Genomic DNA, 21429 nt, shown 5'->3' with positions numbered 1-21429 from the left:
TTATTTAAAACGAAAATTCAGTCGCATTGTACAATCGAAGATAACGTTGAACTGATGAGACAGATTTAGACTTAAGAAAAAAACACTGTTTTCTCAACATCGACGAATTGTTACCGGAACTTTGGAAGTAAAATAAATGAGGACAGAAGTATCTAGTCTTTTATAACATTTGATAATGAATACATAAATTCGGAAAGATAATAAAACATAATAATGAAATCATGAAAAAAGTTTATTTAAAATCTATTATTTTTATCGATCACATGTTAAAGAAAATTAAGTCAGACAATAGACAATCTAAAACATAGGATCAATATATTTAATTCGTTACAGTTATTGTTTTACAGGTAGGTGCGGGCAGTTCATTCTTTCTTTTCAGCGGTCGATTCAACTTTGTCAGTTGATTCAACTTTGTCAGTCGATTCAACTTTGGCAGTGTCGATGGGGAGATCAGTTTGGATTGCCGGAGACTCTACTGACTCAGTAAAGTTTCCGTTCCGTTTGTATCTGTAGTAACGAGTTGATGCGGCTTCAGAGTGAGATTGGTAGCAGTTTACCAGGGCATCTCCATGGTGATCTGTTGAGAATAAAAATAATATTAACAAAACATTAACAGTATACACATAAATTAAAAATATAGTTAAATTTTACAATTATTAAGTTAATTTATTTCACAAAGTAGGTACATAATTAATGTTCAAACTTTCTTTTAAGATTTGAGTTTGGAAATATCTAGAAACAATAAGAAAAGCAACCTTATGTGATTGAGTACATAAAAAAATGACACGCTTTAGTCCGGAAATATTCGGCAAATAAGCACAGAACCATGATGAGTCAAATTGATCGAGCCAGTCTTTTTTTATTGCTAAACTGTTACATCGAAACACTCTAGTGTCAGGAAAAGCTAGAACTTTAAATGCTTGCCTCACAGTACCTAAATCACGCACATTGACTACAGCTAGGGTACTAATAGGGTAACAGGTTTGAAATTTGTATCTCATTGGCCCACGTCTATTTGAAATCCAAGGCAGTCATTGAACAAATAAACATGCATAAAAATGATGACACGCTTTAGTCCAGAAATATTCGGAAAATAAGCACAGAACCATGGTGAGTCGAGTTACCTCCAGGGCAGGTGCAGACGGCGATATGCCGGCGCGCCATGCACACGGCGCCGGAGCCGCACTGCGTGTTGCCGAGGCACGGGTCCACGCACTGGTAGCCCACGCACGCCAGGTGGTCGGGGCACTGGGAGTCCAGCTCGCATTCACCCTGTACAGTGCATTCGATTTAAAATACGATAGTGTAGAGATCCGAAGTATATTCCACCGCAATGATATTGCCTCTTTCACGATCTACGACCATATAGACTTCAGTCCCTTATATAAAGCGCATGTATATATTAATAACTAATGGACCCCGGCCTCGACTGGGTGCATTCATTAGTCAATAAAAAGTGTATGATACACCCAGGAATAACTTAGCCTTCTATCAGTGAAAAAAATTGAATTGGTTGGACATACAAACAAATTTTATCTCTTTATAATATTAGTATGGATTCACGCAAATTCACAAACGGTGCAATTTGTATTACTGCAATACTCGCATGACATTTAAGCTCATCTTTTGCGTTCCATAAGATATAGGTGTTAGTTTGCCAATTGTGTCACAACTGCCTTGTAACAAATTGGGTAATCACGATCATGAAAGGAGACATAATTGTTAGGGGTCAAGTGGTTAGACCTCGTTGCAGTCTTTCGTCGCAGTTTGTCGAGAGCTTTGTGTCTGTGTATACCTTCTCGCAGGCGGAGAGCGCGTTGCCGATGTAGCCCGCGGGGCACGTGCACACAGGCCGCTCGGCGCCCGTGCGGTCATGGCCGGGGGTGCATTTGGCGTTGGTGCCGCATGGGTTGGGCTCGCAGAGGTCACCTGCATACGATTATGATTTAAATGCCCGTTTCAATTTGTCGATTTGTGAAAAGATAAGTTGTAGTAGCATCATTAAATAACCCTACAACTAACCTATGTACATAAATACAAAACTTCTTTCATAATATCTTTTTTAATAACATTTTTACGTTAAAATTGTTCGTGGTGCGACATAATCAAAAATAAAATAAATAATAATACTTCCTATTCATATTACATTACTTTTAAATCGCTATTTATGGTATCGATTAACACGGTATTACTCATAAGCGTATTACTCACGCGCTTCGAAAGGTCTGCAGAAGGTGAATGGATCTCCGGTCATGGTCTTAGGGCAGGAGCAGACGGGCGTCAGTCCGCGCAAGTTGCAGTCGGCGTTGACACCGCACGCGTTAGTGCAAGGGTTTATACATGCGTTGTACACGCAAGCTGGCTTGTAGCTTGGGCATTCGCTGTCAGATGAACATTCAGCTGTGCAGATACGGTAGGGATCGCCGTGGTACCCCTGATATATAGACAGATATATTTAATTGTCTTCATTTCTTCTTACAACGTATGTATTTATATGCAAACAATACATCTATATTATTGGGAACTGCACCTGCAGGGAACATACACAACAAAACAAATTCCCATTATATTAATTACTGTATGAAATATTTAAAGGTTTAATTGATTTAGTTCTCCACTTACTCTGGGACACTTGCAGACGGCCCGGTGCGCGGCGACGGTCTCGCAGTCGGCGTTGACACCGCAATCCTTACAGGGGCTGACGCACTTGAAGTCGCGACAAGACTGTTGCGTGCCGCAGTCACTGTCGGAGTCGCACTCATGTCTGCAGCCGCTCAATGGACTGCCCTATAAGGAACGACGTGTGAATCGGTCGAAATTTATACAAAAAAGTTTATTATGATCGTCAAAAAACAGCCCAATAAAAAAACTTGCTAAAGGCAAGATCTCTCTACAAAAATTAAAAAAAAACGAGTATTATTTTACATACCCGGTATCCAGGAAGGCAGGTACAAATAGCCTGATTATTGGCAACATGACACTTGGTGTTTGGTCCACAAGGAGACGGGTGACATGCTTCTTCTGGAATTTTATTATTGTTAAGTATAATTTATGTTGTACTTACATTATAAATATATAACTGTCGCATTATTTGTTTTGTATATTGACGGTAATCTCTAGCACACTGATATTAAACTTTCTAATATGAAAACTTTACCTATTCATAAACTGGTTTTTAATATAAATACGTTTTATTCAGTAATCTTAACATTTTATTTATCAAAACTCTACGAAGCTGCCATAAGCTGTATATTATTAAAACTACATATTTATTTTATAACAACTACCAATTTTCAGTATAATATATTATGATTATTGTAGTAAACTTGATAAAAAAAACACTTATCATTAAATTAAAAAAATATCCTGATTATTGTCCAAAAGTATATTTACCGGGATCAGCAATACGGCACTCGACGAAGGGGTTTCCGGTGTATCCGGCGGGACAAGAGCATACTGGAACGTGTTGTCGAACCTGAAAAACCGATCTATAAGCACACACTGGAAAACAAAAATCACCTATTCCTAATTTATATCATATGTATCATTTGAAACCTATTATTTTAAAAGACTTCAACGAGGAAGCTACTCTGCTTCTTATTTCAGTTTTTATTGGACTAATCGAAAGGAAATCGACTAATTCTAACGGATCTAAGATTAAAATTAGCTCTTGTAATCTAAGATATAGGGATTGTTTTTTATATATAATAATACAATTTATAACGACACTGACCTCGCGAGTTACGACGAATCAACAGTGGCTGAATTTAAACATTTACGAAGAAATTAAAATATTTAATAATTAGAAAAAAGCAACTAATACCTACAAAATTGAAAATAGACACACAATAAATTATTATTGAAAATAGACACCTGTAAATTCTTTAGATTAACATATATTTTTATAATAATTAGTCATATATATTAATATTATAAATGTGAAACTAACTCTGGTTGTCTTTCGCTCTTTCACGACCAAACCACTGTACCGAATTTAATGAAATTTGGTATGAAGCAAACTTCAAGTTCAAGAAAGGACATACGCTACTTTTTTGCCTGACACATGACAACCATCAACCTAAAATGCGAGCCAAGCGGCGGGCGCCTACTAGTCTATTCTCTATTATAAATATTCCAAAATCGTTCTTACGTCACAATTAGCGCGGACTCCACAAGCTCCTTCACATGGGTTGATACAATGTTGGTTGACACAGGATTGGTGTCCACGACATTCGCTGTTGTCTGTAGACAAATTAAAATTAAATAAAATGATAACACATATACAAATGAATCGAGAGAATAACAAATAAAATATCATTACATAGTATAAAACAAAGTCGTTTAAAGCTATCTGTCCCTATGTATGCTCAGATCTTTAATATTACTCAATGGATTTTGATGCGGTTTTTTTTTTTTAATAAATAGAGTGATTCGAGAGGAAGGTTTTTTAAAACACATAGACAAAAATAGAGAAAGATAATTTTAGAAGTTTCTATTGTGATGACGTATATAAACAAATTCTGTAGTATATTTAGCATCAGCAATGCCCCCTTGTGAAGCTTGTTTTATTCACATATATGATTGCTTACCAACGCATTCGATTTTCACACACTGGGACAGCGGGTCTCCGGAGTAGCCTGGCAGGCACGCGCACACAGGCCTCACGCTGCCGTGCGTGCAGTGCGCTCCTACTCCGCAAGTGCTGGGGCCGCACTTGACGAGCTCGTCCGAGATGGACCTTCCGTGCTCGTACAAGTTGCGCCCGTAGTAACCACGTGGGTTGTAATTGTAATAACGTTGGGCTAGAAAAATAATTATGTTTTAATTTAATGTTTCTTTTGTGCAAGGAATAATGATGTCGATCGCCTACTGAGAGGCTTCGGTCACGTGGGCCTTTTTTACGAAAACTAACATTAAATGTGTGCGCATTACACAAGTGCACTCTATATTTTCTCATTGGATTGACACAAATGGAAGGGCAGGGCCGGATTTAGGGGAGGGCTAAATAAATTTAGATATAGCTATCAATAATTACTGTTTTAAAAGATACCGATACAAGTAAATAAGTATAAGCTTACTGATTGAAATATTCAAATTAATTCATCACTACATTTGTTTCCTAAGGGCCTCCAGACCTTTAAATCCGACACTGTGGAATAGCAATCAAATATAACTAGAAACAACGTACCAGTATCTTAGGCTGACACAATATTTATTTATTGATCGACCCAGAAGTTGATCATCAAGATCTCAGAAACTAGACATGGGAATCGAACATAGCAACTACGAACCTACAGCCGGTGAACTGACCACTCAACCAATGAGGCCGCTAAAGTCCGTCCCAGCCAATATCAAGCAACGCAAGCTGTTTGCATAATCACATTACATTACGAGATCGTGAAGCCTCAGTGCTACCTTGGGATAGCCGTATAAGGGTGTAAACGAGTTATCGCCCACACAGGACCTTTTGTCCTTGTCCGCGCAGCGGACCTCGGAAGTTTAATGTAACAATACGTGGCCGATTGATTAACGACGATACAAATACATATGTAAATATTATTGTTCATTAGTATCGTGGGTGATGAGTATGATCAAACACAAAAAATAGTAAAGCTCTTATTTCATCATCGTTTGTGTTTAAGATTTATTTTAGACTAGCCGTGCCCGCGACCTTGTACGCCTTTGAATTTAACAAAAAAAATTGTTGTGGCCTAAGGAACTCCTTATTAAATCAGTTTATCTACCAATGAAAGTCCCGTCAAAATTGGACAGACAAAAATTGTAAAAAAATGTTATTTTAATAATACATATGAATTGATTAAAAAAGGGCTATTTTAATATTACAAAGAGATACCCCAATTTAATTATATCAATAGATTATATACATATAATTTTCGCAGGCATAGTTTACCTGTTAAATATGTATTACCTTGGTGCAACAAATTATTATAAAAAAATATATAAGTACATCACGACATAAATCAATATTCAGAATTACCGTTCACGTTAATATTGTATGATACTCAAGATTTTTTTTTAAATTGTATAAATTATAATGAACAACGGCTGAATAAATAGAATGATTAAAATACTAAATAAAGCAGTGTCGGAGAATAAAAATGTTCTAGTCAAGCTTGCATAAAATATGAGTACTACGGACACAAAGACATATAATAATGATTGATTATTTATTAAATAATCCATGTGGGTCGATACAGCGTGGTTGTTTGCTAACGTGTGTTTTGCAAAAACAACATATGTTATGACAACGACATCACATTCCCAAAAAATATGTTATTTGACCCTAGTAGGTAATCAATAGTAAGCAAAAAATTTTTAGTAAAGGTTTTAAATCTATGTACTTAATATTTATTGTTAAAAGAACTGCAGAACAATATGTATTTATTTAATATCGTCAATTTCAGCAACAAGAGTACAAAAGTCGAATAAACAATATTTGACATAGAATTGAAACGTAAGTAATATGTTATTAAGCGATATATTTCATTAAAGATTTGCAAAAAAGTTTTAAATGACAACATAGTTGTAATTGAATTTTTGGATGTAAAATTAAATTGGCTATAGGTATGTAGTTAAGTGTAATAACCTGGTATTATTAATAATCTGTCAATGTTGTACAATATTGCTAATAACAAATCTTACATCATACAGTGTCGGATACGTGAATATGAGGCTTGTATATCTTAATTATTTCTTCGATTAGAATATACTTATTCATATAAATGTAGGTACTTACCATCAACACTCTGGCCGAATGCCAACAGCGCCAGAGACGCTAAACAAAAAAGTTTCCCCTCCATCTAAAACAAAAGGTAACGTTTTCAAAATTATTATTTAAAATAATAAATATTAAAAAAGTATACAAAAAATTAAAATAAAAACTGAACTGTGGTTTATAATTTAATGATATATGATAACGCTATTTTTTGCATATTAGCATATATATTAGCACGTGCTGTTATCCCCACAGTGCTTAAAAATACGTACATAAGCACTAAATATTTTCATTTGTTTAATTAGACGATTTATTTGAGTTACTTTATTCATTGTTATAGGAAAAAACCTTTAAGGAATTGTTTAAGCGACTTTATCCGTGAGCACAATGGTTGGCTAACCCATAGCTATACAATTAATATTTAAAATGGTACGTCAATATGAGAATAATGAATACCATTGTACTGTTTAGATATATAATGTCGAAAAAATAATATTAAAGACAGAGAAATAATATGAGACCTGCACAGTACCATTCGCTAATATAGGAAATTAATTAATTTAATATATTAATATTTCTTGTTAACGCAGTATGCAACTTTTTTTAACTCAATTAGGCATTAATCGTACATAAAACGCGTAATCATTAATAACATACCATATTTAAAAAAAAACTACTTTATTAACTATTAAATACGTAATAAATATTATGAACCAAATTAATAAAACTTTATTTATATCTAACTAATTGAAACTTTAAACTAAAATTTAATTAAACTTTTAAATCTCTTAAGTGACAAAAAAGACATGGATTCACCTCACTTCATTATACTTAGCCAAATTTAACGCACTCGAAACACTTATAAAAATAATATTATAAAAAAATATCGTAATAAACAAACAGCGACTTACACTTGTCCGTCCGTGTGTGTCGCAAGGAGGAAAACGTGCCTTCATCTCTTAGACAGTGTCCTTATACCAGCTGGCGGCGCCTACGCATCGCGAATTCGACTGACTAACTGCCGCCAAAATCTGCATTTTAAAATATCATTTCATATCCGTCAATAATTAATTATTCACAGTTCCTTTTATTGTTAAATAGGTTTTAATAAAATGATGATCTAATTGTTGTTATTTTTTTTTATTTTATGTATTAAATGTTTTGGAGTTTAGTTAAAAAGGAGCGAGCGTATTTATACTACATATTCACTTAACAAGACAACCTATACATGAACTTATAAACAAGGTTAACTTCACACAATTCCGGGTAGAAGTGAATGAAGCAATAGCTTGCGGAATTTATATATCTTATGAATTAAATTAATGATATATAAGATTACACATAATACCTAATTAGTTACATCTAGTAATAGTCAAATGTTTGAATTTATCACTTATTTGTATTTTTATTTCCAATTGTTTTACTTTCTAAATAAACTTCTAAAAGTATCAGTATTTCTTTGGTATATAGTATATGTATTATACACAAAAACCTTCCACTCAAATCACTCTATCTAATAAAACAACAACAAAAAACCGCATCGAAATTCGTTGTGTAATTTTATAGATATAAGTAAACACAGAGACAGCCAGCAGTAAGCGACTTTGTTTAATACTATGTAATGATAATGAAATGATGATAACTAACAACTAACCCCTACAAAGCGAGCGAATAACTGCAAACTTTTATTTTATATACTTGAAAGTATATAAAATGGCACGAAATTATGTATTTCTTCAAAGCTCAATTTGGGAATGTAGACAATATGAATACAATTAAATAATATTTTTGTAAACTTATTTCCGACCGGGCGGATCGGATAAATAAAAAAAAGCAATACACTAAAGTAAAATTTTCATATCATAAATATATGATTGATACAAATGTTTTAATTATTACAATGAATCATAGATAGGTATATAGATAATAATAACTTTATATAGTTATATGCCTACCTAAGAGTATTTTGCCAAAGGTTACTTAGTAAGTACCACCCACATATAGCATATTCTACCGCCAAATAGCAATACTCAGCCTTTTTGTGTTCCGGTATGAAGGGTGGGTTGATGTAACTACAGGCACAAAGGATATAACATATTAGTTGACAATATTTACGACACATTCACCTGAAAGGAATCCTACTAATATTATTAAAAATTAAATAATTCAATTTTACAGTAATATAGGTTGTACATCAGAATAACACATAGGCCACAAATTATAATGATTTTATGTAATTTGGTCATAATATAACGATACATATCAAGTGACCGTGAGAATCCAGGGCGGGACGCTAGTAGGTACTTAGTTAATATTCCTTAGTGGTAAACACTTATCATCAGATGACCCATTTGCATCAAATAAATAAAAAAAACGTAGGAGGTATTTTCTTGTTCTTAATATGATAATAGACATTTCAACAATATTATATAATCAATTAAAATCAAAATATACTTTATTAAAGTAGGCTTTTAAATCGTTATTTAAAGAATTGTATTAAACGTAAAGCTACCGCAGGTTCGGAATGTATAATCTACCGAGAAGACCCTGCAAGCAACATAGTTATTACTCTTATCCAGCATTTGAAATACAACATTTTTTTTATAAGATCAATTTTTAGAAGAGTTATTTCAAATACAATTTTTTAAACTTTTTCATTAAATATCTCAGCAACGATCAATAAAAAATTATATGACCTAAATTATATAGCGTTCATACATATACAAGGCAAAAAGTATAATCACATTGCATTGTGAGTTGTAACGGAGAGTCAAATTATCGCTAAAAAACAAAATGCTATTTTGGAAGAAGAAGCTTGATCGGCAATTTCAAATCAAGCTTTTCTCAATATCTAAAAAGCTGCCATTCCGACGTAGGTATTTACAAATAAAGGTTTATTTGTAAATATACAGTGAACTAAAAGTTATAATTAAATAAGTATTTTTAAATCAGATCGTCAATTAAGATCCTGTTGAAGTTAACATGTTAGTGACAAGTTAAATGTTCTGTGTGCTTTGAAAAAACTATTGACGTAGATAGATCACCGATGTTTGCGGTGCCGCGCTTATTTCCGTTTATAAAAAAAAAACGAAAACGTATGTCTTTTCAACGACACGTAACAAATTTAAGAAACAAAGTAGGAAATCGGAAACGTATGGCAACTGGTAAAAGGCCTCCATTCCTGTTAAAAGGAACTCTCTTACTACATCAATTCAGCGTGTTGAATTTAACTATAAACATATAAAAGGACATAGATGAAATATTCTCCACGGTGTTTTGCTTCACAACTAAGTTGATCACGAGACAGATGACAAACAGTAATGAAGCCAAATCCAAAAATTAAAATTTATTTTTTACTTCGATTATTATGTACAGATAGGTACATACTTACTATGTAATAAATTGTACCCTGTAAACTTGTGAGTAATTTCCATTTCTATTATTGAACGCATAACGTACATTACACAACTCGTTTATTTTCATCATCATCATCATCATCAGCCCGTTTTCGTCCACTGCTGGACATAGTCCTCTCCAAGTGTTGTCACCAAATGTCTTTTATTTTACCTTCTAATAACTTTGGAGGTAATCCGGGTTATTACCCCTTTTTAAGGAAATTAGATCGTAGAAACATATGTAAAATGTTTATTGGAGTTAAAAAGCGCGAAAACAAAAATAATTACAAAAACTAGCCTGATTGTACAAAATTTTCTGTCAGCTATGTCATAAAATTACATAGTAATATTTTATTTACCCAGGAAAATTTTAACATTACTGATGTTTAGGGCTTAGGATGATAAGGACAATAGTTCAATGGGCCATGATCGAATCTGCGTCATCTAGATCGTTAGGTGTTTTGTTGACTATTGCTCTTTTAACACTTCAATCAAATGAATCAATTAAAACTATAGATCCACGGAATATGCATAGCAGAATATTATATTTCAATAAGGAATATTTTACGAGAGGAAAATCTAACTATGTTTTTTTTGTTTTGTTTAGACTGCATAGTAAATGAATCTAGCAGGTATAAATAAAATAATAGGCCAGTATATTATATTAAACGTTACAGTATCTTATTTTATTATTAACTGGTCATAAAAATGAATGATATACAAATCATTAATATTACCCTGATATACATAATAAAAAAATAAAACAAATTCAAAGAAGATCGGTTCAAAAAACCCGCCTAATGTCCAACTTAAATACCAACATTACCATGAATTTATGGTTATGGACTTAGAACAGATTGTTTTTCTTGCTTAGTAACTGAGTTATTCGACCCACATAGATTACGTAAGTCTTTGAAATAAATTACCATTCTAAAGAAAAGAATAACAATCTATTTTTATTCGTCATTTCATTTGGAATTAATTCAATGATCTGTTTATGGTTTAAGTATCTTAAACCAATATACTAACCGATTAATTTGGTTTCACTTGTCGTATGGATCAAAAATATAATGGAATGCTTGAAGTAGCATTCGTTTCCTTATTTTCTCAATCATTTATTTACAATTTATTTAAAAAATAATTTAAAACCTGCTGCTATTACCTATTTACAACTTACACGAACATACGCATTTTCATTCATACATAATCAATATACAAGCGCAGATATTGTAAGTCTTTCTATTTTCTAATCTTTGTCAGTGGATATCGAAATCCGGTCTGGAAGACATTAATAAAAAATTTGAATATACTGGTCACAATTTTGAGTACCAAAAATCCTCATTCAAAGTTTAGAAATAAACTTGTTAGATTAGTAAGTAAATCTTAGTAGGTACAAATAACTATCAAATAACGCAATATAACTACGCTATCATAGAGATGGGGTACGAATAGGTCACTATCATAGTTACGACAATTAGGTCAATTTATTATCGAATCTTTCGTCGTAATTGTCTAAAATAACTATTATGTCGAAAAGACAAAATTTCATCTTACAAAAAATAAGCCAATTTTTAGTTATGAAAATTTTGAACTTTATTTGGTCCGGCGAGATATTGCAATTTCGAAAATAAAAAGTACCTAATACAAAATACTACCATTAAATTGAATATAAACTTCAGAACATTTTTGTTAGATAATTGCTTAACTATGTATAAACGTATATACTATATTATAATTTAATTGTATAATTCTCATACAAAAATTTTTAAAAGACATTCATGACGTTAGATAATCTGAGTACATAGCACTATCAGTCTTATTTTATAACCGCCAATGTTATCGAGCGTTATTGCTCATTACAAATTTATAAACATTATGTAATTACTTATTTACTACAACCTCTCCAGTTTAGAAAATTTTCCGTTGAGCCTTTATAATCTAATACTTTTCCTTTTAAATACATTAGATATAAAAAAATATCCTTTAAATTAATTGCCTGGCTTATCTTCGCTAGTGTACTGATAAATGTAAGTTCAACTAAGTTGATATTCATTATTATAATTTTAAAATAGAGAAGACTGCCTAATATTTCATATTTTATCTCTCTATTAATATCTATTTTCTATGAATTATATAAACAGTGACGTAATATAAAAAAAAATACAATAGTAATGCAATTAAAATATACTTTATCTATTATTTACAGAATAAAGTAGACATTTAACATTAATGAAACTTTCTTTAATTACAATAACATTTAATTAAATGTTCTTTTTGCATTTTAGCAGTTAATAAACGCAAAACAAAACATCGGTAAACAGCTGACTTTAAATCTGGTATTGACACTGACAATTTCATTTTCCCAATTCACAATATTGACATGAATGACAATCCTATGATATTTTCTCTAAAATAAATTGACGGATAATGAACGGCGTAAAATCTGTTATAAATTAGAACAATAACTTCTGCAACCGCCCATTAGCTAAAAAATGTCCGCCAGTAAATTAGACGCCGTTTACCGAAGTATACTCCTGACGAAATTTTTTACAAAGGGTTGGGGGAAACCGGAAAATTTAAGAAGGTAAGAGCGTTTACTGTGTCGTTGACGTAGTTTTTCTCATTAATTCAGCTAAAACATATATAATCAGCTCAAGTTTCTGTATCTATGACAATCTTACAAATTTCATAACACATGTTTTAGGTTATTTGAATTCAGGAAGATTGTGTCAAATCGTGATGAATGTTTTAAATTAGTTGACAGAGACTATCCAGTTACAATAACTAAGGTAAGACTTAAAGTAAACTTAAAGTTAAATGATGGACCAAAAATACTTAAATAAATTTTATTCCAGGTTTCGACTTCCAATTATGGGTTGAAATTAAGCTAATTACTAATAAAATAAAAATTAAAACTTTTGTAACTGCTAAAATAACTATTTATTTAAAAACAATTTCAAATGAAAGAAATGAAAATAAAACTTAATTCTATTTATTTCTAATTCAAATCTTATAGGAACAAAACCTAACAGACTGTCATCTACTGGAAGGATACTTTTTAACGCCATTGGAGAAGCATTTACCGGGTATAGTACCAGAAATAGCACAGAAAGCTCACTTCCAAATTTTGTTGCCACTCCACTGGCCTGACCCTCACTGCAAACCTGTTTGCTTACATTTAGCGGGGACAGGTGATCATGTAAGAATAGCAATAACATTGATAATCAACTTATATTGAATAAATTACTCTTTATTATTTTATGAACTTTTAAATAATGTACACAATTTAAAATAATGACAATTGTTTTTTTGTTATTTATCATTGTTTATTATTAAATTAACACCCGAGATTAGGGAAAGTACCATGCCACACTATATTAATAACTACTGTGTAATAGTGTTCCGGTTTTGAAAGTTGAGTGTTATTACGGCCACAAAATAACATAACATCCTAGAACCTGTATTTGTTCATACGAGAAGTCAATGTGTTGATCTTAATTCCTAAACATTAGTTTGCCACTTATATCTTCTGCAATAACATTTTTAATGAAACACAAAAAAAAAACTCTTATTAATTTTTACATAATTTGACATAATTGCAGCTTTAAACATTAATTATTTATCAAAAAAATGAGCTAAAAGTCCAAATTAAGAAAATTTGTAATTTTACAAATGATTATTACACATAATCGCTTTCAAGAAAAATATTTAATAACTAAAACATAATAATAAAAGTCACTAGTCAGTACATACTGTTTTCAAAGTTTTAATGCAATATTTGTACACTTACAGAATCACAAATCTGTCATTTCTCTATCGTTGCATAGATAAGCTTTAACAAATTATTATTTTCTTAGATCTACATAGGCAATTTTAATTATCTCAATACTATAAATATTTTATTCTGTTAGAAAAAAAGGTTTGTTTTCATACAATTATTTCATATTGAAAGTGCAAGTGGGAATGCAGATATTTTTAGGTTGTTTATATTGAGCAGCAAATAGAAATATTTGGCTCACAATTTGATATGTGTGATAAATAGCTTATAACACACGTTCCTGTAAATATATGAGTCATATCTATACATATGAATAATAAATAATATTGATTCGATTTTAAGCTTGTCATATTGATTGCAATAGCTTTTTTATACAACCTTTTTCGATTTATTTTAGTTCAGTTTGATGACTATGTAATTGTTTAATAGTTTTTTTGGCGACGGAGAAACCTAATGGTAAAACCATTAATAAAGGAAGCAGGTATCGGTGGAATTATACTTGAGAATCCATTTTATGGCCTCCGTAAGCCGACTGATCAAATGTGAGTTATTCTTAAATAAATAATAGTATGTATTTATATAGTCGAGAGATATATATAAGAGTCGAGATGGCCCAGTGGTTAGGACGCGTACATCATAACCGATTATTGCGGGTTCAAACCCAGGCCAACACCGCTGATTCATGAGCTTAATTTGTCTTTATAAGTCATCTCGTGCTCAGCGGTGAAGGAAAACATCGTGAGGAAACCTGCATGTGACAAATTTCATAGAAATTCTGCCACATGTGTATTCCACCAACCCGCATTGGAACAGCGTGGTGGAATATGTTCCAAACCTTTTCCTCAAAGGGTCAGGAGGCCTTTAGCCCAGCAGTGGGAATTTACAGGCTGTTGTTGTATGTATTTATATGAAATATTAATCATTGGTTATTAGATTAGATGCTTGTCTATATAAAATGAATTAATTATTATAATTATTATTAATCCCTTGTATTATAGACGATCATCTTTACACAATGTTTCGGATATTTTTGTGATGGGCGGCTGCCTGATATTGGAGTCGTTGGTGCTATTTCACTGGTGCGAACGCAATGGACTCGGTCCTCTCGGTGTTACGGGACTTTCCATGGGAGGCCATGTAAGAATACAATCATCTACAATTATATATAGCATCATAAATAGAACTAAGCATAGACAAAACCGTTTCAAGCCTTTCCCCTCTTTTTCGAAAACAGTTTTTGACTTGCTATAGAAAAAAATCGTGGATTATTCTTTATGATAATTAATTACGTTTTAATAAAATAAGAAACCTTTTTTGAAGATGGCGTCATTAGCTGCTACGAACTGGCCGAAACCATTGGTTCTTGTACCATGTCTGTCATGGTCAACTGCATCTGCTGTATTCCTTCAGGTAAATATTAGGTCTTTAGCTTTAAGTACCGACGTGCATTTTTTGTAACGTTAGTACCGATGAGTGGTCTGAGTGGCCGCTTATATAATATCAGTTTTTTATAACAAAAGTATGAGTTGAATATTTATCCTTGGATTATGTTGAAAAATAAACGGTTTACGAAAAAATAAGCATAGAAATAAATTCTACTTCATTACATTTACATTTAATTATAACACAATGATCTTATTTGTCTTCAATTTTGAGAAAAACTTAGACCATTCGATACAAAAAAAAGACATTGCTCACTTACGACTAATATAACTCTTAGATAAGAAATAATATAGGGACATAAATCTTTTGAAAAAAAAAAATCCACCGTCCAACCACTCCTTAAATTTTAAGCCCCGCCAGGTGACACTTGTTTAGCGCACTACAAACAAACGTATTTATTACACGAATAGTATGTATAGATCGATTTTCTTTTGAATCTAGGTCGGTATGAAAGACAAGATGAAGCTGAGACACAAGTCTTGACTTTCACAGCTTCAAGTACCCTTGCCATACTCATTCTAAGTTCACGGGCAATCTTAGGCTACAAAATCTTCGCTTTATATGCTCTAGTACTAACTGTTGATTTTATTTTACAAATGTATCTCTATCACAATGTTTTCTTATATATATGATATCTTAAATTTGGTAAAAATTGACATAGGCCACTGTGTTGCTCGGCGACTGCAAATGTAGGTACCTGTGTATACTGCATAAAATTTCTTAACTACGCCGCCTTTCATACAATTATAAAAACTTGTGATTTTATTTTGGCTTTACTGTTTGTTTTCTCACTATGAAGCATTAATTAAGTTAAAACGACTATTTTTCCGTTCTACGGAAGATGAGAGAGATCGTTGAATCCTTTGTAAAACCAAATAAAGTGTATTATTATGTTAGTAGGCAAAAACCCTGGGGGATATTTTTCTTCTTATTTAATTTGTCGCAATACTATTTCCTATTTATAAATAGAAAAACTTATGTTAGCACCGACGTGAGGCCTGCGAGGCCGCGTCCGAATTTCAAAAGGTCAATGAGGGCGCTAACCATGCAGCTACTGAAAAGCTAGGTTCGATATTGTGCAGGGAAAGGGGTAAACTTACAAGTCGTCAATCTATCGGGGCCTGTGAGACCGCACGTCGGTACTTAAAGGTTAATATATATTTAATGAATAGAATTAATTATTAAAATCAATTTTATTTTAGGGTGTGATGTCTCATTCCATAAACTGGGATCTCTTAGAAGATCAATATCTTTCCGATGGGGCTTACAGAGAAAAGCTCTCCAAGATGGTAACAATAGTCGACGAAGCTTTCCTCGCCGGAAAGAAATTCGCTCGAACATATTCTCAAAACATGGATAATAATTCGAAGCCAAGCGTTGATACGAAGCCTCAAAACGCTATAATAGATTCATTGGATTGCAACTCGCTTAAAAAGGTTGACATTACTTACAAGGAGGCTGGCGGTGATAAGCTTAGAGATGGAAACGAAGACTGCAACAAAGATATCGTAACGAAACCGAACGTGCCTTTTAACACCACACGGATATCAAATAAGGATGAAGAAAAATTGAAAGAAAACTTAAAAGTAATGCTTGAAAATAATAAGATCACTGAAGTACTTTATAATAAATTAACGTCGAATAAGAATTTTGAATTAGAGCCTCAAGATATAGAGAATATAAATAAATTAACTGATGGAAGGATTAAATTGTTGTTACTTAAATATAAAGGTAGGTTTCTTTTTGTTTAATTAGAACCCGCCCGGCGTCGCAAGGGTGCAATGCCGATACTAAATATACTACAGATCTTTTTCTTGTTTCTTTAATATATTGTCACTGCTAGTATTATATATAATACTAGCAGTGCCCACGACATTGTACGCGTTTGAATTTAAAAATATATATATTATTGTAGCTTAAGTTACACCTTATTATATCAGTTATCTGAAAGTCCAGCCGTTCCAAAGATTAGCCTGAACAAACAGGCGGACAGACAGACAGACAAAAAATAGTAAAAAATGTAATTTTGGTATATATACCATGTATACATATGCATTGAGTAAAAAAAGGCTATTTATATTATTACAAACATTTACTCCAATTTTATTATATGTATAGATATACAAAAACCTTCCTCTCGAATAACTATCTATTTAAAAAAATCGCATCAAAATCCGTTGCGAAATTTGAAAGCATGCATAGGGAAAGGCAGCGATAAGCGACTTTGTTTTATACTATGTGTATATTTGTGATTGTGATATTATAAATCGTATAACGTACATTAATGCAAATTATACTTGATTTCACAGATCTGGAAAAGGAAAAAAAGCAAATAAATATAACAAACGAAGCAGAGTCCAAAACTGTTAATGATAATAACAGTGGTCACAAAGATATCAGTTCAGAGCAACTACTTGAAAACGCTTCAAACAAAATAGTGAAGCCGAATGCATCCGACGTTGAAATTAAACCAACTGAGAGTTCTGAATTAACAATTGCAAACAACAAAAAAGATAAAAAGCCTTGGACCGTATCAGATTTTACATCGGATCTTTGGGTGAATTTGCCATTTTTTAAACCAAGCGGGAAAAAGATAGACATAGGAAAAATCCATTGGAGAGATAGAGAGGCGTTACAGTTCATGCGAGGGATCATGGACGAATGCACGCATTTGAGTAATTTCTCGATACCTTTCGACACTTCATTGATCATCGGTAAGTTTATATATGATCAAATTTATTATTGTTGATTGTAAAAGAAATTTATTTGAACTATTCAGATTCATTTTTTAGTTGTGCTGTAACATACTAAATGTTTTCGTATATTTTTGATAAGTCTTCGCTAATCTGGATGGGTTGTGATCATGCGCTGTATAAATTAAAAAATTTTCATGATATTGATTAACTTCAGGCTATTACGAGGTATATTACGACACAACTTAGATGTCGCATCGGCAAAATTCGTAAAACCGATCACATCCGAATAAAGTACGCTATCCGAAATTATCTATATTTATTTCTCACGCGAATATGATCTTTGCACAAACGTAATAACTTGTAATATCATATGACCTAATATATTTGTCAATTTAACACGTCGATTTACATGCACTTGTTTTCTCTGACGCATGAATCTATAGCGACGAATAGCGTCGAATGGCGCGATAGGGAGCTATTTCTATTGGTTGTGTAAATCGGCAGTAATCGGTTTTATTTTCATCCATTGCATTTTCCGATGCTACATCTAATTTGTGTCGTACTATACCTCTGACCGAACCCAATATTCACTCTGAGTTCAATACACTCTTTATTTCTCCTGAGAGACTGCCCGATGCTAGCAGTTAGCAGATAATATATCACCCGCCCTGGGAGAACAACAGAGGTCCCAAAAGTGACCCCTGTGAGACTCCACAGGATATATAAATTTTTCCATATTACAAATTCAAGCTCTGAAAGATCACGATTGTATGATTGATATATTTATATATTATGTTTATATCTGCTCTGTACACCCCTTTTTCTATATCTGTTTTCCTCTACCTTAAAGTTGCCTGGAAGAGATCGCTGTGTTAGCGATAAGGCCGCCTCTTGTACATCTTTCATCTAACCGTGTATATGTGATTTATTTACTGGTGTACAAGAAAGAGTATTTTGATTTGATTTGATCCCGATCCAGATTAGCGGTACTGTTCTGTGTGTGCAATTGTTATTGTGTGTGATGTGTGTGGCAGCGGTGTGCGCCAAGCACGACGCGTACGTGCCGCGCGACGACGTGGGCACGCTGGAGGAGATCTGGCCGGGCGCCGAGGTGCGCTACGTCGACGCCGGACACGTGTCCGCCTACATCCTGCACCAGTCGCTCTTCAGGTCAGCGCCACACCCTACACGACTCCACATTTACGTCGCCCTGTGTCTATAGCATTTAATTGTAACCGACCAATGATATTCTAATAAACAGATATGTTATACCCATACTAAACAACAGAAAAAAGTGTGCCGCGCCGGGGACCGTTTATTTTAGTTTATTTTTACATTTCGTTAAAAGTAATAAGTATGGCTTGATCAAAACAAAAAGTTAAAGAGATAACTAGATGTTTTAATTACGCAAAACGTATTACTACGTAATTATGATGTATTATAACGTATTACTACGTAAAACTAAAGGCAAACGTCCCAATTAGGACGTTTTCTAGTCTTCACTTTTTGCGCGTTAATAACATATCTGTTTACTACAACATCATTGTAACCGACGCAATGTGTCGCCTACCACACTGCAATGGTATATAAAATGCCGTTAACTAACATCTGATCGATTTTCACTTTTGATGGCATATTAATAAGAAAAAATATCTCTATCGACATATATACGCAATTTTTTGATGTCTTGATTAGTTTTGGAAACAATTTTATGATCTTATCATCGATGACTTACATATCTTTCCATTTTTACCGCGTTCTTTGCTCATAGCTCATGATTGAGTTACAGCATAGCAGAGTCACACCCACTCCCCGTGACAAAGCATAGCAGAGTCACACCCACTCCCCGTGACAAAGCATAGCAGAGTCACACCCACTCCCCGTGACAAAGCATTTTTATGACAGCCTAGTTTATCAGACAAGTTAGAGTGCTAAGTGCTCATGGTGTTATATGAGGCACTTAACATAAAACAAACTCAAAAATAAGGGGAGAGGTGGATACTGTTTTTATTGTAACAGATGTTCCAAAAGTGTGGCTCTTTTTTAATAGCGTCGTTGAGTTGCTTTTTAATTAATATACTAGAAGATTGGTGTTCGGACATTACTTGACTGACAATCGATATTAATTTACAGATCTTGCATCATGGAAGCCTTCGAGAGGTCTAAGAAGAAATGGAACGATGGAAAACATCTTTAACGAATACGTAGATGAAACAATTAGGTACAATTTAAACTGAGTTTAAGACTTTAAATCTGCCTTCAATGAAGTTGTGTCGCGAAGTCGTCGTTTGCGTAGTGACTCATACTTTTTAAAACGGTCGTTGTTATACAATTTAATTCTTCCGACATATATTTATCTCGGAAGGCGTTATCAAGTTTGCCAAGTGCTGTGAGAATAGATACTTTTTGTATCATTCGAAAATTTACTGCAATAATATTATTACAATAAATTTAGATATTAATAAATCTTTTAAAGATATAAATATCGTTGTCGCGAATATTCTTTTGAATATCGTCTACAAATTAGTTCACTATTTGCAAATCAGTAACATTATGATTAATATAAAAAATGTATGAAAATTAAATTGAAATTAATAATTTTTAAAATCGATATATCGATTATGCATAGCGTTAAGAATGATTTATTATAAATAGAGAAAAGTTTTAGTGTTCATTAAATCGACAGAGTCTTGTTGTTTGTTAAGTCATTTTAGTTTCAGTACATTATAATATTGTTTGAATGTTTTAGCGTAGCCGGTGTTCATTATTTTAGAAAGATAGTTTCCTAGTCTTAATTTTATGATTAAAAATAATGCCATAATGCTTTTTTAGATAGAGGCACAAAACTGAATACGAAATATTGAGTCAAATCTGATAAATATTACTTTTGATTAATCCTTGATAAATCTTCAATTTCCAATCCGAAGTACAAAGATTGCTTTTACTTTGAGTGTTTAGTTTAGATGGTAATTTTGTTGTGAAATGCTTAAAGATATTTATTGTTAACTATTTGCAAATTGTGTATAAGATATCTCTATTGAGATAAAAAATGTTAACTGTATTTTTATAAATAAATATATTTTTCAATTTATTTTAATAGTTTTAATGATTTTTAATATCAGTAGAATGATCTGATTCTGCACTTTGTTTTTACTGAAACTTTAGTATATGATTTCATCATACTTTTACCTACTTGTATCTACCTACTTATTTGTAACCTTCTGATCAATAAATAGTTACTAGTAGTAACTTTCGACGCTTCATAGAAAATTCTACGAATAATCGTTCGAGTATAGTAACTGACCATAAATTCAACAAAAAAAAATCAACACATTTTTGGGTTATCACTCCCACGAAAATACATAATTCTAAATATGAACA

At 32.6% G+C, this 21429-nt stretch overlaps 2 protein-coding genes across 3 annotated transcripts; one reads left to right on the top strand and one right to left on the bottom strand.

Annotated features, from left to right (window-relative positions):
• Positions 1–214: 214 nt before the first annotated feature.
• On the bottom strand, positions 215–7944 carry LOC124533162 (neurogenic locus notch homolog protein 1). The gene is made up of 11 exons (XM_047108330.1): positions 7648–7944; positions 6758–6821; positions 4590–4802; positions 4151–4242; positions 3394–3475; positions 2930–3021; positions 2623–2787; positions 2212–2434; positions 1796–1929; positions 1125–1272; positions 215–577 (listed from the first exon to the last, which is right to left on the bottom strand). Exons 1-11 carry the CDS (start codon positions 7690–7692, stop codon positions 363–365), a joined length of 1473 nt encoding a protein of 490 aa, XP_046964286.1. The 5' UTR covers positions 7693–7944; the 3' UTR covers positions 215–362.
• Positions 7945–12416: 4472 nt separating this feature from the next.
• On the top strand, positions 12417–21140 carry LOC124532686 (protein ABHD18). Of its 2 annotated transcripts, XM_047107711.1 has the most exons (10): positions 12417–12715; positions 12836–12920; positions 13148–13330; positions 14339–14451; positions 14908–15046; positions 15230–15319; positions 16555–17083; positions 17662–18066; positions 19083–19218; positions 20182–21140. In XM_047107711.1, the coding sequence occupies exons 1-10, from the start codon at positions 12624–12626 to the stop codon at positions 20243–20245; spliced, it is 1836 nt and encodes a 611-aa protein (XP_046963667.1). In that variant the 5' UTR covers positions 12417–12623; the 3' UTR covers positions 20246–21140. The 2 variants fall into 2 exon arrangements, with proteins under 2 accessions (XP_046963667.1, XP_046963668.1); XM_047107712.1 differs by lacking the exon at positions 12417–12715 and having other exon boundaries at positions 12987–13330.
• Positions 21141–21429: the final 289 nt, after the last annotated feature.

Source organism: Vanessa cardui, chromosome 10 (genome assembly GCF_905220365.1).
Source record: "Vanessa cardui chromosome 10, ilVanCard2.1, whole genome shotgun sequence".
NCBI classification, from domain to species: Eukaryota; Metazoa; Arthropoda; class Insecta; order Lepidoptera; family Nymphalidae; genus Vanessa; species Vanessa cardui.
Note: the sequence above shows the minus strand (reverse complement) of the source record. Positions and strands in the feature narration are given on the sequence as shown.